Below are 24,950 nucleotides of genomic sequence, written 5' to 3'. Positions count from 1 at the left end.
TTGACCAACCATGTGTTTGTGTGCAGAACATTTGCTTCTAAATAAAGTAAACAAACCCATCAATAAATATTGCTTAATTCAACATTTTATTCTTATTTTACAATGATTTAATTTTATTAATTTAATTAAATAAATACATATAGATCGGTTAGATATCGAGGGCAGTTGAATTCCACCACTCATTAGCCAATCAATGCATCCATGATTGAACCCTACCCTCCCCACCCTCTTCTACCCTAATCATCATTCTCGTTTGTTTACAATATTAACATAAACCCAATTAAAAACACTTTATTAATCAACCTGTACCTTTTCGTATTTATTTTATTATTTATAAATATTTTATAACATCGATAGAGATATTAGTTACTAATATAAATAGCCGCGAGCACCAACTTACAGGTTATACATGACAACCACCTTTCCAATTCCAAATCTCCATTTCACACACATATATACGTATACATATACATTTACATGTATATATAGATCACATCTTCCATCTTTTTCACTCACAAGACGTATTACGTACACATAACATCTCTTTCTCTCTGGGTATATATATATATATATAGCTAGAGATCGAAGAATTTAAGGGAGGTATAATCATTAATTAACATATAGAAGAAATCATGGCCGAGTCCTCGCATCTACCACCCCCACTACCACCAAAGAAGTCTAACAAAATTCGAGACATTGTTAGGCTTCAGCAGATGCTTAAGAAGTGGAAGAAGACTGCAACCTCCAAGAACAACAACAACGACGACATTAATGGTGGTGTCCCCATTAAGACGACAACAACGAAAGGTCTTAACAAGTTCCTCAAGAAAACCCTATCTTTTTCAGATATCAGCAGCAGTAGTACAGGTCAAGAAGATGTGGTGCGAAAAGGATACCTAGCTGTTTGGGTGGGGAGAGATGAAGATGCCATGAAGAAGTTTGTAATCCCTACAGATTACTTAACACATCAAGCTTTCAGTCTACTCTTAAGAGATGCAGAAGAAGAGTTCGGATTTCAGCAAGAGGGTATCCTCAAGATCCCCTGCGATGTTCCTCTCTTTGAGAATATCTTGAAGACGATGACAGACAACAAGAAAAACCATCAACAGCAGCAAAGATCTACCCTCAAATCTTCATCTTCAACGTCTTCATTCTTCTTGTATGATGGTGATCAGCAAGAGCAACAACAAACGGAACAGCTTAACTGCTGCACCTCTTCTGCTACTCCGCCACCTCATCATCAACGTCATCGGAGCTCCACTTTTGATTCCCAGCTGCTAAAGACACCTCCAACCACTCCAACTCACAACCTTCCATTATACTGTCGATGAATTCATTATAATTAATCTATCTATTCATCATCTGTCTTTTTGGTCGTTTTATTACTATTATTGTTCCATCTTTTCTTTTGTTCTCATGATATTTAAGAGATGAACACTTTTGTTAACTTCTTGTTCTTGCTGTAGCTACTTAATTACTGATTAAGAACGCATGGCGTTGATTAAGATAATAAGATTATTGCAATATTTATGTATCTTCGGATTTATCTCCTTTAGCTAGCTTCCATGATCAGTTTTCCTGCTTTAATCATATATAAGCGTTCACATTCTTTAATTATTAGCTAGCTAGCCAGCTATGTAATCATAAGCTATACATGATCGATAAACAATTTTATATAGATTTGTACGTACTTTCTTGCAAACTAATTTTGATACAAGACAAAAGAACCCACTAAATTCTGCTAGACTGAGTCGTCGTTTTACACAAATTCCAATGGTTTGCAACCAAACTAGAGGCGTGATAGTTAAAATTAAAATATCTCTCATAGGGTATTGTACATGTTCCTTTCCTTTTTTTGTACATTTGAGATATGCAATTAATATGAAGGTTGTTTTGGAAGAAAAACTTTATTATTAAATTAAAGGAGAAGAAGACCCCCTTTTACATTGCCTTCCCATTGGAGATGGTATATTTTAGTATTTATATGAAATAAAAACTTGTGACAATTAATTGTTTGGAGTATTAATTAATTATGATGCATGCAACAAAGTGGAATATATTATAAGGGGGGTCGAAAGGACAGATTAGATGTACGAACTAACCAAGTGGTTTTAGTAAAAACCTCTATATACGTACAGCTTCCCAAGTCCTACGGTGGAATTCACATGCCGATCCAATTCCTTCTCTTCATCCATGTGGCCACCCATGTGATTGCAACTTCTCCATCTTTCTCTACTGCATTCCTTTTATTTAATACCAAAAGATTTCTCAACTTGTGAATGTGTCATCTCATATTTATATGTAACTAATTTATTACGTATCTATGTATGTATGTATTTACTTTAATGGTATTAAAATAAATTGGCCCCCTTCCCTGGAATGTAAATAAAGTCTGTAAATAGCAATTATGATGGGCCTTCAGTTATAACTTAAGCTATATATATACGAGAACAAGCAAAGAAAATAAATAAATTTTTGACTCAAAAGACATGTTTACCACCAATTAATGGCAAAACTAAGTCCAAAATATAATGTTCCAAATAGTATTTGCTGGTCGCGAATGATACAAGGTTATTACTAAGAATAAGGATGCCAGACAAAATAATTGTAGAATTAAAGGATTGACCATGAGTACAATTATGGAAGTTTAAAGAGTATTTTTCATTATTCCCATAAACATTGTACAACTAATCGTTAATGAATAACAACTTAACATGGGCTATGCTTTTGTTTAAAGTTGACTTTGACAAAGCATTTGATTCAATAAATTGAGAATATATTGATTCATTGCTCATGCAAATGGGGTACGGCGATAGATGGAAGGGGTGAATACAAGGTGGTCTTAAATCTAGAGCTTCAGTTCTTATAAACAGATCCCCCACCGAAGAGCTTGAAATGGGAAGGGGGTTCGTCAAGGTGATCCACTGTCTCCATATCTCTTTATTATAGCTATGGAGGGACTCAAAATTGCAATGAAAACAACATGTGAGAAAGGCATATTCTCGGGTATCAAGATTCCACACAATGACTTATCTATATCTTACATCTTCTACATGGACGATCTTGGGGGAATGGAGCAAGGAGAATATTAAAAACCTTGCAAGAATACTTATATGTTTTTGTTGGATTAGTATTTAAGACCATAACCATTTTGGTATGCACTTGACCCGATGGTGCATGGTCCTTTTGGTTGTCTTCACCAAAGCAACTTGATAGGATGAATTATGGAGCGAGAGGATTAATTACAATTTATTAATATATTATGAGAATAATATATTAAAGGAGAAATCATATTGTTTAATTAATTTTAGTCAATAATTAATTAAGAATTAATTTTGTGGCTAAAAGAGATTAATTAAACTTAGGGGACTGGAATTGTAATTATAAGATAATTGCAATTTGGCTATAGATTACCTTGGAATATAGGTTGGACGAAATATATGGGAAGCCCATATGATTTTCGTCCAAGGCATGTTCCAGAAGGGGTCCATGGGCTGGTTAGGGCTTAAGCAGTCAAATTAGGGTTTCCTTGCTAGATAACCCTAATTGTCTACATATTTATAGAACCCTTGAGACCCAAAAATGTGGCTAAGAGTTTACTTAGGGTTTCCAGTCGTTTTTGGGTGTCTCTCCTCTTCTTCTTCTTCATAATCTTGCTCTTGGTGTTTGTGAGCCATTAGAAGAGTGACACTTGTGACTCTAAGCTTTCTGAAGCCATTACAAGGAGGTTTGAGATTGTTATTGCTACATAACAATCAAGGTAAGATCTAAACCCTATTTACATATATGATTTTGATTATAGTATGCTAGATCTAGGGTTTATAAGTCTTGGATGAATGCATGTACAATAGAGAAACCTAGATCCAAGCTTTAGGGTTTGCATGAACACATAGGATGTTTTTATGGCCAAGACTCATAAGTGGTATCAGAGACTTGATTGGTTTCTGTTGTATGTGATGCAATGATTGTTTATCTGCTAAAAATCGAGTTTTTTGCCTCTGCCCGACCCAACTCGGCGAGTCAGCCCAACTCGGTGAGTCCAGGTAGTGACTCGGCGAGTCCGGGAGTCAGGCGGAGGACAATTTCAGATATTTTTTGCCTAATTTGACTTATGATAATTGCCATAATTGTTTCAAATTAATAAAATACAAATTTTATTGATTCCTTATGTTTATCTCTATCAAAATAAAAGATTTTTATCATCTAATTAGATAATAATTTTCTTATATGATAAATACTAAATTATTTGAATTATTTGGTCAAGTATCTTGCAAATAAAATTGATTAGGTCAAATATAGATAATCATAAAACTAATTGTTTAATTTTGAATTATTTGCTATTTGATCATTTATGTTTTTAAAAGTTTCAAAACTTTCCCTCAAGTTTTGGAATTTAAATTTTTATTAAAAAGTTTAATTTTGAAATATTTAAATTCTAAACCCTAATGATTTGAAATGTTTCAAAAAAAAATCTTCAAGTTTTGGAATTTAAATTTTAATTAAAAGTTTATTTTTAAAATGTTAAATTCTAAAACCCTAATTTTTGAAAAGGTTCAAATTGTACCCTTATGGTTTTATTAAATTAATTAAGTGTATAATTAAAGAAAGTTAATAAATCCATAGTGATATGGTTTACTTTTAGTTAAATTAAAAGTGTAATTTATTAAATTAGACCACCTAATATTTTAAAAGTGTAAATACATCCTTATACTATATATAACATTAAATGTCTAATATTATATATGTATAACTTAAACTGCTAGTCTTACCGTTAGTAGGTCTCATTCACAAAACCGATCTATAAGACGGGTATAAGATTATGGCTTATAAAATGGCTGTCTAATGGGTGTCAACTCTCACCCACCGCTTCCTTGATTGGTGGTGGTTCGTTAGTCGATCGGGTAGGATAGGGCAAACCCTTTCCATTAAAATTATAATGAAGTATAAAGTAACTAAATGTTTTTTACAAAATTCTCAATCTTAGTTACTTTAGGCAAAAGTGAATTTGATGCAATTCCATGAAATTACACTTTGTACCCTTGCGAAGACGTTAGTGGAGCGTGTGTGGTTAACTGGCAAACAAAATGGTTCTAAGCAAAGGTAGTAAAGGGTGACTCAATGTTTATCATAGTTCGGTGGAGAGTGTGTGGTTAACCGGCACATGAAATAGGTAACTGTAACATTGGGGGCACCATGTAAGTTTGCATGGTTATTCACACCTTGTTTTGTGATCCTCGGTATCCCAGTCACAAATCGAGGGGCATATCGAGATTTAAAGATGCCATTGAAAAGTTCAATGAATCTTAAAGGATCTAGGAGTTTTCAATACATTTAAAACTTAATCTCTTTTTCGTTTTTCATGGTGGAAATTAGTGAATCGGCATTCACTTACCTTCAAATGTTCTGTAATTTGGGTTACGACATCCCACTCCCAAGTTGTGGAATATTGTGTTGGGTCCTAGCCTTAATATCTCATTTCGGTGATTTATTAAGGACTTAATCAATCAACTAACTTGAATTTTTCTCCCGTTTTGTAGATGTCAAAGTATGACAACTATGGTCTTCCTAAATCCCATGGAACAAGCTTTCCACATGCAGATGATATTACACGATTCGATCAAGGAACACGAGATCATGCTTCACTTCCTCTACCTCCTCCTATTGTTCTCCCTAACCCATAAGTTCAAAGGCTTGAAAATTTCAAGCTCACTCAAGCCCTTTTGTCAAGTAAACATGAAGAAGGAAAGTCAGTGTGTGCACACATCTTAGAGACGAAGTCGCACATTGATAGGTTTAGAATGTTAGGACTCATTATCTGTGAGGAGCTGGTTGTTGGCTGGGTTCTTCAGTCGCTTCCTGACTCATATAATGAGTTCGTAAGAGAGTAACATATGATAAACCACAGCGCGAACCTCATCGATCTCACCTATTTGCTTTTTGTTGCTAAATCAGCGATGATTTGGCGCACTGAAAAAGCAATGTTGATTTGTGGATCTGCCTTCTAGACCTCTATGGACATAGGCAATGGTAACAAAAGGCATGCCATTGTTAAAAAGTTTGATCATAAGAGAAAGGAAAAGTCTGAAATAGTTCCATGTGCTGTTCCAAAAAAGTCAATTTGCTTCTATTGCCAAGAGAAGGGGCATTAGAGACGAAGTTGTCCTATTTACCTGAGAGATCTAAGAGATGGGAGAGTCAAGACGTTTGGATCTACTTCAGGTAAAATCCACTATCTTTCTCCATTAAGTTCCTATTCATTGATTCTTAGTACATAATGTGATAAGATTATATTTGAATATTTTGCAGGATCAGTGAAAATAAAGGAAGCTTGATGGAAGAGCAAGATGACTCTGATCACGAAGAAAGGGATCATGATCGCATGGATTTGGAGATCATATTTTGAGCTTAGAAAGTTATGATAGAGTTATTAAGAATATTTGATTACATAGTTTTTCAGTTGATTTTGCATTGTAAGGACATGTTTTCCACTGTTTTTTATGAATAAAATAAATTTTTTGATTTGTTTTATTAATATATATCCTTGCAATAAAATCGTTGTGAATAATTGATGTTTGTGTATTTGTATAAATGGATGTGATTCTTAGTTATGTTATTTATGGTGGTGTCAAAATTTTCTAAGTAAGGAAAGATTCCCATCACACAAGTTTCAATTGGACAGAAACTTGGAATCATACAACTTGTAATGTGTGATGTATGGAAATCTTGGTACTTAGGAAATTAAGAATTATTCCTTGATCACACAAGTATGTGAGGTAAGTGAAGGACTAAAGGAATAGAACACAATGTTGTGCACAAGTCAAGTCCACCACAAATAACAATAAGACTATTCTTCATAATTTACTAAAAGTATAGTAATTATGGTTATATTTACAAGATTAAGTGAAATTCTGAATCATTGAAAATTTTCAATGAATGGCGGAACGAATAAGAAGAATCAATTAGGCAGAAAGATAAATGTTTCTCCAATCTAAGAAGAAGGGAGAGTACTTTTGTATCGGATTTTATGATCATCTTAATGATTAAGAACCATATCACAATTGATCCTCTAAGGACATCTTAGTGCACCAGTATGGCTAAGAAGAGGAATTGAAAATTGTTGAAATGGTTAAATCAAAAGGATGAGTCATACTTCGTTCCAAAGTCAAGTCTTAGAATCGTACTCCAAGATTGTGAATTGTGTGACACACACTCATCAGGTGTGAAGTAGAAAATTTGTTTTTCTTACTCTTGCACATTTGAAATTGATGTGTAGTGTTTGTCTTGATGAGAATCCGAACTAACTCTTGAATATTTGTTTATCAATAAATGTTTCTTGATAAGAGAATCTTATATGTCAAGAGGTCAGTGGGAGTCTAAATGATCTTGAAAAGCTTCGATAATTAATCAAGAGTAAACCTATTATTAAACACTAGCACACGACTTGAGGTTTGTAACCCATCGTGTTGACATGATCTAGTTTCTGTGCCATTCCGATTTAGTAAACTATGCATATGAGTTCTACGAGTTCTCAATAGAATGCATAAGGCAAGCACCTTATTCAATGAAAGTACATTGACTGGAATAGGTGAGCTGCTAGATAACTTGTAAGCAATGGTTGGACCTTTGATGGCAAGAAATTAAGAATGAACAAGTTCTATCCATAAGAGTTTGAATTTGTCACAAACATTATCTTTCGATTATGGTTATGACAAATTCACATGGATAGGAACACATACACCATAAAATCTAAGTGTCATAAGGTTTCTCTTCTTCATGAAAATGATTGTGAAGAAACACTTTCACTAAGAGAGATTTTAAGGAGATAGCGATTATGTAAATTGCATTCTTAAATTCGATTATGATTACGACATCCTTCTTCATAGTTCAAATTGTGAGTTTTGGCAATTAGTCTGAACATTTGGGACTTAGTAATATAAGTTCTGAATTAGTTTAGACACATATGTGAGCTATCCAAGGGAAGGTGTATAAGGTTGAGAAGCTTAGATAAAGGTTTATCAAATGACATCGTATTAGAAACAATAAACCTTGGAGGTCAATAAGTATTGTTTTCTAGAAGTTTAGTTGGTTTCTAAATACGTGTCAAAGCTAGTGGGAGCATAAATGTTATCTTGTAATGGATATAATCATCATGTTAGTGGGAGCATGATTATTATTTAAGTATTGCAAGTTGGCAATATTAATTATAGAAAAACAAAGGTTTCACTTTGCAAAGTTGCAGGGGTAGAAAAGTTGTTTTGCTATAATTAAGGGAGAGAATGTTATACTTCGTTTCCAATCTAAAAGCTTAGATCGAGAAATTTTAATTAAATTTAGTCAAGGGTATATTTATTATTTGCATTCTCAAAATACGATTATGATTACGACATCCCTCTTCATAGTTTGAATTTTGAGAACACGGAAAATAGAAATATTATGGCAATATTGTAGTAAGAAACTGGTAAAGCATCACGTTTTTCATTCAGAATCGTATCCCATACGCGTCGGGTATAGGATCGATTGCATTTGATGTAATATTTGCCCATTCTTAAATTTACCAAATGCATAGTGCATTTAGGGGAAAAAGGAAATAGAACCGGTTTTGACTAAAATAATTAAACTACTGCCAAGGACAATCTAAAGCTCGCCAAGGATTCGTAGATTGTGGACAGTTGAAAGTATAGTCATGGATGGACCATATTGACATTATTATGAATAGATAAGATTCTATTTAGAATGAGTTTTCATATGGAAAATACGGAAATGTTTCCATAATTGGAGTTGGATATCGAGAATAAATGTCTAGATTAGAAACTTTTATGCAAGAAAGATGTTCAAAGGAATGTACTTTGAATGTGAGATTTCATCACTATGGAATTGTCTTCCATTATAGTATTTTGTAATTTCATTGGCCGAGTCTTGATGACTTTTGTGCCATGACATTATGAAAAGGACTGTTGCATAAAATGTTAGAATCTAACATATTCTAGTAGTGGCAAGAATTTTGTATTCTTACACTAATGGATTAGGAATTGTGAAATGAGTGTGATTGAAAAATGTTATTAAGTTATACTATTTCATAAAGTAAGGACCATAGGTAAACATAGTGTGCATGCTAAGAGCATGGGACAATTGTTGTTATAATTCAAGTAAGAAGTTGATTACCTGAAACAAGAAATAATGAGTAATCAATATGGTGATTAAATAAAAGGTGTTTTATTTTTACTCAAAAGTTAGGGGCCATATAGTATTAGTATTATTCTTGTGTTTCACTTTGCATGTTTTGACTTCCTGAATAATAAGATTATTCAAACATTCCACAGTCGCTCATACTTTGGGAGTAGATATGAAAGAAGATTGTTATGAATGGGTTTGTATATTGCCAAAAATCTATATAGCAAATATTTGCTGCAACGTTCATGAGTGCTTATGAATATGATTTAAGCATTGGATTAAACCCATGCTCACTTGGATCGCTTCATGGATTTTATCACGAGTGATTGGTGAGACGATAATATCTTATATTCTTGAAACCGAGATGTGTGAGTTGTATCTTGCGAGTTGGTTACACATTGATAATATGTAAACGCCCTAGTAACTTGGTGTTGTAAAACGTATTGTTGTGTGTGATTCGGTGAGTGAGTGCAAGCGAGCATTGAGTCGAAGTTTATCCGTTCCTTTTACTCAAAGTCGGATAAAAGTGATATCTGTGGGGCCCTCGATGATTTAGTGATGACACCCTAATCGCTTGGCCAAGCCGGGACTAATTTGATGTGTTCAGTTGTAGTCTGTTGTCAGTCGTCATAAATTGGAAATCAGGAAACAACACATAGACTAAGAGAATGATTTCAATTCATGTCTCACATCTACACGATATCTAGAATGGAGGAATATATGATCTCTTATCTAAAGGATGTGTATCTGATAAGATCAGAGTTGACAGCGGCTTTTGAAAGCTACGATTGCGGATCGGGATCTGAAGTCATACACATAATAGTTATTAGACTTATCCAAGTGGGAGATTGTTGGATTAGTGTCTAAGTCCATAACTATTTTGGTATGCACTTGACTTGATGGTGCATGGTCCTTTTCGGTTGCCTTCACCAAAGCAACTTTATAGGATGAATTATGGAGATAGAGGAATAATTATGATTTATTAATATATTATGAGAATAATATAATAATGGAGAAATCATATTGTTTAATTAATATTAGTCAATAATTAATTCAGAATTAATTTTGTGGCTAAAAGAGATTAATTAAACTTAGGGGATTGGATTTGTAATTATAAGATAATTGAAATTGGGCTATGGATCACCTTGGAATATAGGTTGGATGAAATCTATGGGAACCCCATATAATTTTTGTCCAAGGCATGTTCTAGAAGGGGTCCATGGGCTGCTTAGGGCTTATGTAGTCAAATTAGGGTTTCCTTGTTAGATAACCCTAATTGCCTACCTATTTATAGAACCCTTGAGACCCAGAAACGTAGCTAAGAGTTTACTTAGGGTTTCCAACCATTTTTGGGTCTCTTTCCTCTTCTCCTTCTTCATCCTCTTGCTCTTGGTGTTTGTGAGCCATTAGAGGAGTGACACTTGTGACTTTAAGCTTTCTGAAGGCATTACAAAGAGGATTTGAGATTGTTATTGTTACATAACAATCAAGGTAAGATCTAAACCTTATTTACATATATGATTTCGATTATAGTATGCTAGATCTAGGGTTTATGAGTCTTGGGTGAATGCATGTACAATAGAGAAACCTAGATCCAAGCCTTAGGGTTTGCATGAACACATAGGATGTTCTTATGGCCAAAATCCATCAGTTTTCATGTCTCTTCAGGACTCAAAGTCAACTTCCACAAGTTTCAAGTTTTTGGCATTGGTGTGGATATGCACGGGGTTACCCGTCATGCACATCACTTGTGGTGTGAACCGGCCAAACTTCCTTTTACCTACCTTGGGGTTTCGGTAGGTGCAAATATTAATCAAATGAAACATTAGAAACCGGTGATTGATAGATTTTATTCCAAGCTCAACTCATGGAAACAAAAACACTCTCACTAGGTGTTCGTCTATCCCTCACAAAATTTGTACTCGGCAACGTCCCCTCATACTATTTCTCATTGTTTGTTACACCTATTAGGATTATCAACACTCTTGAGAAAATGAGAAGATAAGGGATTGAACTTAAAGAACAAAACAAATTTGGTGGCATGAGAGAAGGTGATATCTCCTAAAGACATGTGTGCCCTCAATTTGGGATCATTGAGAGCACTTAATCTATCTCTGATAGTCAAGTGGTGGTGGCGATTCAAGATAGAAGCGAATGGTCTATGGAGTAGAATTATTAATGACATACATAATGTCTCTAACAAAACCTCAGGCTATATGGTTAAAAAGACATACACAGGAGTGTGGAGCAATGTTACTAGGGTCAAAGATGATCTCGATCAGATGGGGATAAAAATAAATGAGGTTATTAAAAAGCAGGTAGGTGGAGGAGATAAAACATTATTTTGACATGATGAATGGATTAGATATGAACCCCTCAAAATTGCGTTTCGACAAATGTACAAACTGGAGCAGAAAAAACATTACAAAATCAGTTAAAAAAAATAAAAATTGGTGAAGTAAACTAGGAATATAAATCTGTACTCATCATTAGTTGCCCAAGTTAGAGAAATCCATTTTTCATCCTCCAGAATTGGTGCCTTTCAGCCATCCATGAGATCGAATTACTAGTACTATAGTATTTCTAGTGTTGGTACTTACCATGTAGACATTATAAAAGAAAAACTAGACATGCCAATCATGACACCAGGATAAGTGATCATCTAATAGGTACACAAGGTTCCAATCAAGGTTATCTTTTTTATCTGGAGGGCAATCCTTGATCGCATTTCAATTTTTCGTGCCCTCCAAAAAAGGGGTATCAACATTGATCCTTTAATATACGGACAATGTAACATTAAAGATGAAGATTCCACCCACATCCTAACTCGATGTGAAGTGGCAGCAGAGGTATGGAATTGGATTTTCAGATTGTGCAACATCGATAAACCCCATTTTATTATCACTGGAGAATTGGTGGCATTTTGTTAACAATGGGGAAAATCCTTAGAAAGGAGGAAAAACCTCATCAACATACGTTACGGTGCTACCTGGATTATTTGGAAAACTTGATGTGATTTGGTTTTCAAAAAGTTGTATATATCCTCCACAAAGGTGGATGACATCGTTAAGTCTTTAGTTTTCACTTGGATTAAACCATGTGAAAAGATTATTTTATACTGGTTTATATTCCTAACACTGTTGACTATGTAAGTAACATAAGTAAAGGCATTTACCCGCACACCTACTGAAAGAGCCAAAAACTATTTATGAAATTCTAGAGAGGTTTGTGTTTGCATACGATAGAGCTACAAATATAAACTACTTTTGTTATTATTTATTTTTCATTGAAATATAAGTTTGTTATGTTATATTACGTTGTCAAATAACCATTATGTAACACTCGTCTTCTAGATTGGTTAAGCTTAATTTTCTCAGGGACCAAAGATTATATTTTGGAAGGAAATCTTGTTCCATGATGTGGCGATTGTTTAATGGGTCGCGTGTGTTATTTGAACGCCACAACGTCACGAATGGTTTCCACAGCGTAGAAGTTGTCCTGGCCCAAGCCCATGATTATTTTAGGGTTTGCTTCATATTTAAACCCCTCTAAGTCATTTTGGGGTTCCTTATGAGCCTCCATCACCCTTAAGTTTAAAAGACCTAACTCTAAATCCTCCTTGAGAGTTGTGAGTCCATTTTGGTGACCTTGGTTGCTTGGGAAGAAAGAAAAGGCATTGGAAAGGATTTTGGTGTTTTATGGCTGAAGTGAAAATCTCTTTTGGGAATCCCTGGACCTTTGTAAGTGTCTAAGTTTCTTGCTTTATGGCTTAAAATGGTTAGATCTTGTATATTGTCCCATGTTCTTCATGCTTCAACAAGTTTGGAAGGAATGAACTCATAAAGTTGGTAAATTTATGAGTCTCATGAGTCCCATGAGCAACATATATTGTAGATCTAGGATTTGGTTGAGGTTTCTTGATCTTACAAGAGTTTTGGTCATTTTTAGCCTATTTTCGACCTAAAATGGATTCTAGACATGCATTGGTATGCATGTCCATAAAGCTTCCACCTTTATGATAGATATGGTATTAGAAAACCCTTATGGGGTGGTTGGGTGAAGGACTTCTCAAATTAAGGGCTTAATGGTTAAGACATTATGATATTTGGCTTTATTTGGACCTAGGGTTGGAGATCTTAATCTCTTTAGGTGTCCTAATGGATAAAGCTGGAAACTTTATCCATTTAGACCATAGAATGGACAATATCTGAGCTTTGGAGCTCTTGTAATCAAAGAAAATAGCTTAATCCATTAAGCTTTTGGAATCTTTGCTCCCACGGCTTGGCCATAGGTCACAATGACATGGCGACTGGGAATTTCTTGTCTGTTTGATCGCTTGAGGGCTACAACATGGCCAAGGAAAGGATATGACATAGCAGCTGACTAAACTCAACTTTGGCAGTTGACTTTTATTATGGATTGACTTTTGGTCAAATTTCTATTTTTAGAAGGTAAAATTAGGGTTTACCTTGTGTGGATTGTTAGGAGGTGTTTAACACCCATCCTTGGCAGAGAGAGTTATTAGCTATGTTCGATGTAACATTAAGCTAGTTTTAGTTAGCTTTGTGATTCAGGTAAGTCTTCCCACTATGCTTGCTTGTGTGGTAGTATATACATGCTGACCAGCTGGGTCTTATTTGTTGGTATCGTGATATGTGTTATTGTGTGTGCTGAGACTTTGGTTAGTCTTCGAGGTTGCTGATAACCCACTGGGCATGCTATTTGCCCACTGAGACTTCAGGTAGTCTCCAGGGTGGTTGATAACACATACCTGTTTATTTATGTTGTGTTGTATGTGGTATTTTAGGGAAATCACTAACCTTTGTGCTTAAAGTTGATGATTAAATGTGTTTCAGGTACTTCTAATGATCGTGGGAAGGCGAAGGCTTGATTATACACATTCGCCTAAAGTTTATGATTTCGGACATTTTGGACACTCTGATATCTTGATGATGATTTTTATTTGATACTAGTGATTTTCTTGAGATTGGTTTTATGAACAATGTTTTTAGTTAACTAAAAATGAAAATTTTGGTTTGAAATTTTGGATGTTACAAATTGGTATTAGAGCCCTGATTTGAGGGATTTAGATGAACACTTGTGGGATTCCAAACTCAAATTAAGGATCTGATAGTTTTCATAAAAAAAATTTCAAAATGAACAAAGAATTTCAAGGGATAAAAACTGGATGAAGCAGTGTGTACAATTAGCCAGAGCTCGAGCTATAGTTTCCTAAATTATATCTACTTATTTTATGTGTTGTGTTGAGCTGTTATCTTATGGTTTGATAAAAAAACATGCTAGTACTAGGCTAGGGATCTTCAGGAATTTCATGATAGATGTAACACCCAAAAAATTCATGCCAAATTTAAACTTTCAAAAACATTTGATATGCCAATAGTTCTTACAAAAAGGTTTCCAAAATAGTTTCATATCAGAGTTACCAGAAATCATAATCGTACACCGAGGAAAGTGTACAGTCATGCCTTCGCCTTCCCGCGGTCATCCGCCAAACCTGAAACAATAATCGATAAATATAAGCTCGAAGGCTTAGTGAGTTACCCCTAAAATACCAACCTCATTAAACCATAATCATTTCGTATTAACAAGTACAGAACAACCATGCATCTCGAGTCTGCAGTGTGGTTGGTCCGCCAGTACCGGGCCTTCAGTCTACCTGGTCCACTCCCTGAGTCTACAATTAGGCTGGACCGCCCTCACCGGGCCTTCAGTCTGTCTGGTCCACTCTCCGAGCCTCGGCACGTCTAGACCGCCCTCTCGGGCCTTCAGCCTATCCGAACCGCTTGTTGGGCCTTCAGCCTGACTATGTGCCCTTCTGGGTCTAAAGTCTATCCGGTCCGCCCTGGGTATGTTGGCCTATAGCACAAAGCAGGACTCGCCTCAACCAAACCCCCATACAAAACAATTATGTGCACATAATAGATAATCACATAACATACCATATATAAAAAACCGATCTAACAGATCATATAGCATAGCAACATCCTAACCAGGATACAGACCTAACTGGATCACTAACATATTACCGCCCTAACTACCAGGACACGGATCTAAAAGATCCAAAAGCATGCCAACCAATTACCAAAACACAATCCAGGAAAGGGCTGGCCTTGGTGCCTTAGACCCTGTTGATATAGTGAGGATAACTCACCTTGCAATGTCGAACTGAAGAGATAAGATCAAATCCTCCGATCACTGCCATGAACTCCACCGCCTACACTTTGATGAAACCATATATATATATATATAAGTGTCTAATTTGCCATAATACCCTTGGAAGTCAAATTGGTCAACTTTTGGTCAAAGTCAAAGTCAACCTTCCTGATTGACCCTACTCGCCGAGTCAGCCCATTGACTCGCCGAGTTCTTAAACTCAGAAAGCCCTCATATCACGACTCAAATCGCCGAGTTACCTATGACTCGTCGAGTTCACAAACCCCGAGTCCTAGCCTGTCCAACTCACTGAGTCACCACTCAACTTACTGATCCTTATTGTAACCAGATGGGTTAGGGTTTGTGACCCGAATTGTCGATTCCAAGAACAGACTTACCGAGTTCACTTAATTCATCCTCAATCAGATGATTTTAGTTCATCCCACTGCTTCCAACTCATAGATCTGGACTCCTAAGGCTAGTTTTACACGTAAAGTTTCCAACTTTATGTGCATGGAAGGTGGTATTTGCTCAATACAAGCTAGAGAGAAGGTTCAAGAAAATAATGCTCACATACATGCTAAAAGGGATGATACTTTATGCCTCCATAGACAAAGACATGTCTATATTTGAAGTTGCAACCTGAAATCTAGACCCAAAACCCGAAATGGGTCCTAAACATGCTAAAATAACTCCAAAATCCATCCATGAGTAGATTTAGAAGAGGAGAGATCAAGTTAATGAATTGTTACCTCCAAGATATGCCTAAGCTGAAGTAGACTCTGGATCTACACAAATTCCTTGATGCTAGCCCCTTGATCTACAAGCCTCCTTTACTAGAATCACCTTCCAAAGCTTCAAAACTCTCTCCAATAGCTCACACACGAGATTAGGGTTTCCTGACTCTCAAGGGGTAAAAAAGAGGTTGGGGTGAGGACTTAAGGTCCTTTAAATAGGGTGCAAACCCTAAAATTAGGGTTTTCTCTTCCTAGCACTGACTCGTCGAGTCCAGCCTCCGACTCAGCGAGTCGGGTCACTTAACACGTGCCCATCACCCGATACGACTCGATGAGTTAAGACACATACTCGTTGATTTTACTCCTTTATTTACTCATAGCACCCCCGAACTTATATTCATGCACTTGGGATGTTAAAATAGAATTGTCTAATGTATGATGTCTGATAGCCTATGAGAATTTCTTGTATGTTAGATGGAGCTGACATCATTACTATAGTTGCCTAGTATATGCATCATAGTTGTACATAACTAAGATTTTATAGCCTGAGAATGTTTAATTTATCCTTATTTCATGTTCCTTATCTGGTTGTGGGTTTAAGGTAGAATCAAGTATTCGACTATCTATAGAATCCAACATTATGTATGATTACCGTGCATGAGTGGCTGTAGGTTTGGTGGAAGTTCCATAAGTGAGTATAATTTATAGCAGGCCAACATGAGGAATGATTAGCCACTCTTGAGAGAGTAAATACATCATGTATGTGTATCGTTGATGCTTGGCACTAATGTCTTGAAATTTACATGTAAGGATCTGTCTGATTTTATTGTGTCTTAGTGCTAGATAGTTTCACCGATTGAATGTTGCTTGCTTTGTGCTTTGTGGGACTTATATTGATGTGAGTATACTATTAAATGAATATGTTAAGTTACATGCTGCAAAGGTTAAATAATTTTAGAATGATTGATTCCGCCTTATTGCGCAACTCTCGTTCGAGTCTAACCGTTATAGGGTTGGCTCTTTTAGTCAAAAGAATATTTAAGTTTCGTTGCATGTAATTGTATTCATCACGAAGTGGTTAGCTGACATTAATAGGGGTTTTTCAATTGCTGATGACAAGGTGAGGTGGGGATCTTAGAATAGCCTAGGAATTTCTTTACTGCAGTTGCTACTCTATGTAGTGGTTGTTGATAACATTATTATGAGTAGGTGATTTAGAGGGCTCGGAATGCTTCTTGAGGAAAGTATGGATATGTGTGAAATGTAGTATTGGGCCCGTACTACTGGAAACACAGGATCCATACTCAAATCGAGGGAAGTCATGAGGATTTTGGGCTGGTTGAGGGTAGATAGCATGGTTTGATAACCATGACTCGTGGCAGCGTTTTCGTATATTCCGATCTTTTGGTTATGGTTATTTAAGCCAGGGATGGGTCTGGTGATTGTTTAGGCCTTAGTGGCGATGTTAGATTGAGTTTGAATGATGCATACCTAGGTGAGTTATTGAATTTTGAGGTCCTAAGGGCCTTGCTCAAAGTAGTGCCAGTTGATTCGCGGGACTCAAGAAAAAAATGATTGTTATGATCGGCTCAAGGATTGTAGCCGGAGGCTGAGTGATTGGCATATGTATTGGAATTTCAGTATCTACAGCTAGGGCTATATTCTTCTAGCTTTTCGTGTTTAGAGAGAGAGAGAGAGAGAAAGAGAGAAAGTGAGAGAGAAGACATGTGATTTTCAAAGTTGAAATGTAGACCCAACATGGGGCTAGATTGTGGTGGTTTTTGGTGGCAGTATAGTAGTATGGAAATGCACAGGAGGATTCTTGTGGTATGGTTTCCTTGAGATGGGATTAGGGGTTTGCTTTCTTTGGATATAGCCAGGTCAGGTACGAGCTGATGGTTTCAGGTGATAAGGGAAGTGAATCAGGAGTGACAACGTTTCTTTTGTGTCTAATGTATCCCAACTATGAGAATGATGATTTTTTATTTATGAATGATTCTCGTGATGAATTGACCATTGGGGATTTGCAGGCGAGGAATGTGGTAGTTCACGTTTTTCTAGATAGGAAGTTGGTGTTATGAATGGACTGTCAGAATTATTGCTTGTGCATCTACATGGGATTCTTGATGTTAGAGTTAGTCATGGTTGGGGAGTTCCTGAGGTCTCCATCTAAGATTTCGAATCTCTTTGAGTTTGCTTAGTCTTTATCTAGAGGTTCATATTGTGTTGTGTTATACATTCCAAGGTTAGGGGATGCTATGTGTGACAACCGGAAATTTTATCGTGTATAATTATTCAATTAATCTATGTTAAACTCGTTCCTGTCAACTTTTAACACATTTAAGGGTTCGTTTAAACATTCTAAGTGTTAGTTCAACCAAGTTTGTGATTAGGAATGAGTTATCGAAGTCGTAAAATAGCATTTCGGTCCATACACTCCTTTATGAGGAGTGTACGGCCGCACACCTACCCCATGGCTGCACACTCAGGGTGGTGGGTCACCCACCTCTATATATATGAGGAGACCCCCTTCCTTCATTCCTTTCTTCTCTTGTCTACACACCACTACTTTCTCTCTCAAGATTCTTCAACCAAGAACCCTCCAAAGGCTTCAAAAACGTAGGTAATTGATCCTTTAGCTTGTTATACATGAAAGACCTCTTGATTCTTCATGTTTCAATATTGTTCTTCATCCCTTGAAGGTGTACGGCCACACACCTTCATAAGGTTGGCCGTACACGCTGTAAAGGCCCTCCAAAGTGAGAATTTGGCCCCTATCATCTAATTGGACGCGCTAAACCATCGATCATGGCCTCGTTTCACCTTAAAATCGACCATTTTAGCATAAACATGAAGGGTGTATGGCCGCACACCCCTTGTACAGCCACACACACCTCCTAGGGTTGTAAACCCTCTTGGATGATCATTATTGGCCTCAAACTTGCATTACAACTAAGCATGGGACCTAGAACACTCCTTTGATGCTAGTTAGGGCCTTGTAAACACCTCAAAACACACCTCTTCATGAGTGTATGCTCGCACACTCGTGGGCCATACACCCATGGCCGTACACACCCTTAGGGTGGTCATACACCTCCCACATTCGATCACATATGGCTTTAACAATTAATTCAAGTGTTTCCAAGTCCTTAGAGTGGTTTCCTACCATGTCTAGTCGTGAAATACCCTAATCTAACACATATATATGTGCTATTATACGTTAAATAGGATCCGTTTGTGTTTGAGACTTCAGTTGACACTCAGCATCCATATCGACCTTATGTTTGAATCCCACGTTAAACGGTGAGTGAATACCCCTACGCTTTTCAATGTTTTTAAATGTTTTTAAATGTTTTCAGGGGGATACAAGACAAACACAAAGGATTTTCAAGAACTAAAACAAAAATGCTTTCAACAAGTAAAACTTATGCAATTGACACAAATCAACGGATTTTCATAAATCATTTGGATACTTTATCCCTTTTGTAACATGCAGAGAATAAGGGTCGTTTTATAATCAAAATTGCATAGTTTTCAGAACATATCACGAACATAACTTTTCAGTCAAACTATAATAGGTATAGTTTGGGGAATTCTTTACCGGTTTTACATATATGAACTACTTACATGATTAAACAAATAAAATATGACAGTTTTAGTTTATGACACACATTTCAAGAGTACAACAGTTAATAATTATTTAAGTATAATTAGTTTTACTCTACAAGACATACCTCGAATTCAAGTACAAAAGAACATTTTGTTTTACATATTATTACTTATAAAGTCGTTAAACTAATTGGGAGGCAAGTCCTTGGGCACTTACAAACTTAACTAAGTGGAGGACTACCCTTATGAACCAGAGACTCCTGGGGAGAGAACGTGGCTTTTGTGTATAGATCTATACGAGATTGACTACCCCGCACCTTGCTGCTAGCTACAGTCGGACCAACAGGTCTACAGGTGACAAATTCATAAAGGATATTGGCGTCCGATTCACGTTGTGTCAAGTTTAGTATGGTCATAAAACTCGCCAATATTAATGACATATTTACGTAATAATACACTTCTCATGAATAATTGTTTTAATAACATAGGTATGGATAATACTTATGCCTTACCGTTTCAGAATCATTAAAGCAACAAAACAAATACAAGGGAAAATAAGGGATTTTCCTAGTTAAACTTCAGTAATTTACATACTAGTGGTAGCCAGGGTTTTCAAACAAGAACTTACATACTAGTAGTAACCAAACATACAAACTATTATGTTTCTTATACTACAAAGAACACAGCAACAAACATTTATGGCTTGTTCTATAACCCCTTAGTTATACATCAGGGTTACTTATGAAGAATACTCGTTAGATCATGAAGTATGTGGTTTCTGCCTCATTTCCTGTTCCTTGTTTGGTTGTGGGCTTAGGGAAGATCCACATAATCCACTGTCTATTCGATGTTGGTTTATACGTGACTAGTATGAACTAAATGGTGATAGAAGGAAATTGGTTTCATCCTACTTTTACCTAAAGAAAATATTGGATTTTCTGGGAAAGCAAACAAACATTTATACAAATTTAGTGATTAGTTTTCATTACAAAAACATGCTTATGAACTCACCAGCTTTATGCTAATATGTTTTGAAAACCGCTTGTATTCTTAGGGCAAATTTAGACAGGTAACCTTCCCAGCTTTTGAGAAGACGGAGCTTATGGAGTCACGTCTTCTACTTATTATACTTTTGATGTATAAAAATCTTTTATCAAATGGATGTAAATATTCATATTATATTGTAATGGTTATGTTTACTTTGATTACTATAATGTAATCGTTGTGATACTTTACATGACGTCCTCCACCCCCAGACGTTTCCGCCGTCTGTTGAACGGTTTTAGGGTGTGACACTATGTATCTGGGTGAGCCGGATTCAGTTTTGGTCTATTTGCAATGTCTGTTAGTGGTAGTTCGAAACCGAAGTATGTGAGAGCTGCATATTCTGCTTGGAGGATCATCGATCTTTCGAGTTATAAATCCAAAAGAATGGTTCATATGGATTTGTAGTTTGGTATAAGAAACTTTGGTTTAGGATTTGGTCAAGATGGAGGTGCAGAGCAAGTTACCATCAGATGTATGTGTTCAGGAATGCAAGATTCATCTTCGTAGCAAGATGTTGTTGGACAAGGAGCTCTTTGTAGCTAGTGGTTACTTTCGTGAACATCGAGGGATATGGAAAGAGGCATTTGGGTCGCTCAGGTTGAGTATCGATTGTTGATGGATTTGTCAGCTTGTTGTACATATTGATGTCTATAGTGTAGGATGGGCAGTTATTGATCGGTCGGTCAGTTTCAGAGTTTGGTATGTTTAGTTCCTCATTGGATTTGTACAGTAGTGTATTGGATCAATAGATTAGCTTTGAGTGCACTATCGATTATTGGTCTTTTTTTTCATCGTCAATAGAGAGGTTCTTTAGATATTTTGAGATGTATCAGTTGTAGTTCAATGGATGCATCGTCAACCTAATGTCAAAATCTCTATATTATACATTTTGATTTATGTGTATGGGTAATCTCAATGGGTGGTTGTGGAATTATTGTTCATATTAGGCTCAAGTTTAGCAGATGCCCTTGGTTATTGGAAGTTTGGATGTCGGGGAGCATTTTTTAGTTTTTCAAGTGTGGATTTGGATCTTCGCATAATCCAGTTTTCGCATGTCGCATCGGTAGGGTTGGTATTTGGATTGACCCGACAAGGATTTAGATTGCATTTCTGATAACTTTGGAAGTTTTATCTAGCTAGTTGTGTATTGGTAGGATTTATTCGCTTTCAATCAAGGTGTGGGATCTTAGTTTCATCCGTTCATGAGGATGTTTCTGTTAGCGGTTTAGGTTCGTAATTTCGGTTAGAACTACTGGTACCACACCCTATAAGTAATGTTGTGAGGAAGAAGAAGTTTAGTTGATCTAGGGTTCATTATGTGTTTCCCTTGGGGATATATGTAGGTTGAGTAATATATCATGAGAACACTTAACTTGAGTTACTAGCATGGTGCTTAATTGGTTTGTAGCCCTTGAATTGGAACAAGAGTGAAAACATGTGTCTCACTCGTTGGTTGTGTGTGACCATGTTTTTGTCTGATTTCTCATTAGTAGCAGCTTGTACTGTAAAATGAATTATACGTGATAGAAGGGTATGACTCGTGTTGTGTTTGGTTAGTATTGAGAGGGATGTTGATTGAGTTTCGGTAAGTTGGTGGATTGATGGTTGAGTATCTTTAAGTCCTTGTGGTGCAGGTTGTGAGTCTTTAGGCCAGTGATGGGAAGGCGACAAGATCAACATAGTATTGTGAGCTTATTGTTTAATGATTAGAAGGTGTCACGATGTATCGTAAACTAGTTGTTGTATGATTCATATGGATGGGACCCAATAGTCATTTGATTGAGACTCTTAGGTCTCAAATCATTAGTCTTCTTGGAATCTGTAGGTGACAGTGCATTTTCGAAAGTTGGGAGACTCAGTGCCCAACTGGTTTAGATCATGTAGGCAGAAAAACATTGTTAAGAGTAATAGTTGTTCATCAAAAGTCTCTTGTAGAGTGTTTTCTTTATGAACCCCGTTTGCATGTTGTCTATTTATTAGGAGTTTGGTTACCAGTGTTAGGTTTCGGTTATGGAATCTCGATTCATGAAGTTTGTTGTAAATGTCTCGAGTGATTTTCTAGGTGGATGTACACTTAAGCTGATAAGGGAATTGGATGCAACGTGAAATTCTTGGATGGACCATCATTATGCTTATGGGAGTAGTGGGTTCGGTATGGTTTGTCAGTAACTTACGTGGGTACTTAAGGTTTTTGGGCACAACTTTCATAGTTTGGATTCGCTGAAATTCACAATCGATATGTTTTGAGTATTCTTTCCACATGTTTTTGGTGGTGTTCATAGTCATGGACTAGGGTAGGTACGAGGAATTGATGATCATTAGTCTTAGATTATGGTTTATGAAGTTTAGAACTAATGGGTTCCCAGTTCCAAGAATTATATATATGTATTTGGTTTGTGGTTGTAGTTTTCAGAGTTCCCCAATATAGTGGTTATCACTAGAACTTGGGTTTTACAGTTAGGGAGAGAGAGAGAGAGAGAGAGAGATAGTCCTTGTGATTGACTACTTTCAAGTTATTAGGCTGTTTGTTGGTAGTTGTGGGTTTTTGAGTGGCCTCTCGAGATTTCTTTATAAGAGGCCTTGATTTCAAAGTGGTTAAAGTGAGTTTGTGGAATATGTTGATATTGTTCATGTTCCATTACAAAGTTTATTCAGCCGAGACTCGTGTTGTGAGTCGCCTTTGATTTTAAGTGGAGGGTTCAACAACACTGAACAGTTAGAGGTTCTATTTTCTAGTGGTATCAGCAAGATAATTCGGGGTTAGAAGGGTTCCGTATGGTTTGAGTTTGAAGTAAAGTCATATTGACTATGTCTTGGGATGGTTTTGTCTGCTTGGGAGTCAGGTAAGGTATTGGATTTTCGGATTTCGGGAAGAGTAGTCATGGTTATTCTTCATTGGTTAAAGTTAGTGGGTCAAGGATTCATTATTAGGCAGGGTATGTGATTTTCACTAATATTAGGTTTTGATTGTTTCATGGGAAGGCAGTCACTTGTATGAGTCGACTTCTTAGTTCAAATTGGGATTCTAGAAGGATTTCCCGACTAGCCTGGGATGTAGTAGGGAGCGATTTCATAGACAAAATCTAATTAAAGTGGGGGGAAATTGTAACACTCGTGTTCCAGATTTGTTAAGCTTACTTTTATCAAGGAACCAAAGATTAATTTTTGGGAGGAAATCTTGTGCCACAATGTGGCCATGGAGGGTCATGTCGTGATAATTGTTTAATGGATCGTGTGTGTGGCCAAAGGTTGCCACGACATAGCAGCTGTCATGGCCCAATCTCATGATTCTTTTAGGGTTTGCTTCATATTTAAACCCCTCTAAGTCATTTTTAGGGATCCTTATCAGCCTCCATCACCCTCAAGTTTCAGAAAACCTAACTCTAAATCCTCCTTGAGAGTTGTGAGGTCCATTTTGGTGACCTTGGTTGATTGGGAAGAAAGAAAAATCATTGGAAAGGATTGTAGTGCTTCATGGATGAAGTGAAAATCTCTTTTTGGCATCCCTAGACCTTTGTAAGTGTCCAAGTTTCTTGCATTATGGCTTAAAATGGTTAGATCTTATATATCATCCCATGTTCTTCATGCTTGAGAAAATTTTGTAGGAAGGAACTCATAAAGTTGGCAACTTTATGACTCTCCTGAGTCCCACGAGCAACATATATTGTAGATCTAGGATTTGGTTGAGGGTTCTTGATCTTACAAGAGTTATGGTCATTTTTGCCCATTTTTCACCTAAAATGGATTCTAGACATGCATTGGTATGCATGTCCATAAATCTTCCACCTTTATGATAAATATAGTATTAGAAAACCCTTTTGGGGTGGTTAGGTGAAGGACTTTTCAGATTAAGGGTTTAATGGTTAAGACATAGTGGTATTTGGCTTTATTTGGACCTAGGGTTGGAGATCTTAATCTCTTTGGGTGTCTTAAAGGATAAAGTTGGAAACTTTATCCATTTAGACCATAGAATGGAATGGATTTGAGCTTTGGAGCTCTTGGAATCAAAGAAAACGACTTAATCCATTAAGTTGTTGGAATCTCAGTTCCCACAGCGTGGCGACTGGGAATGTCCTATTTGTTTGATCGCTTGAGGACCATGATGTGGCCAAGGAAAGGCCACAACATGGCGACTGACCAAAGTCGACTTTGGCCGTTGACTTTTAGTATGGGTTGACTTTTGGTCAAATTTCTATTTTTAGAAGGTAGACT

The 24,950-nt window shown here is 36.5% G+C and overlaps 1 protein-coding gene across 1 annotated transcript; it reads left to right on the top strand.

Annotated features, from left to right (window-relative positions):
• The first annotated feature begins 421 nt into the window (after positions 1-421).
• LOC145038889 (uncharacterized) lies at positions 422-1,447 on the top strand. Its single transcript, XM_078987109.1, has one exon. The coding sequence runs from the start codon at positions 633-635 to the stop codon at positions 1,329-1,331; it is 699 nt and encodes a 232-aa protein (XP_078843235.1). The 5' UTR covers positions 422-632; the 3' UTR covers positions 1,332-1,447.
• The last annotated feature ends 23,503 nt before the right edge of the window (positions 1,448-24,950 follow it).

Source organism: Lactuca saligna, chromosome 4 (genome assembly GCF_052625555.1).
Source record: "Lactuca saligna cultivar CGN05327 chromosome 4, ASM5262555v1, whole genome shotgun sequence".
NCBI classification, from domain to species: Eukaryota; Viridiplantae; Streptophyta; class Magnoliopsida; order Asterales; family Asteraceae; genus Lactuca; species Lactuca saligna.
The sequence above is the reverse complement of the archived record's forward strand: the minus strand, read 5'-3'. Positions and strand labels throughout refer to the sequence as shown.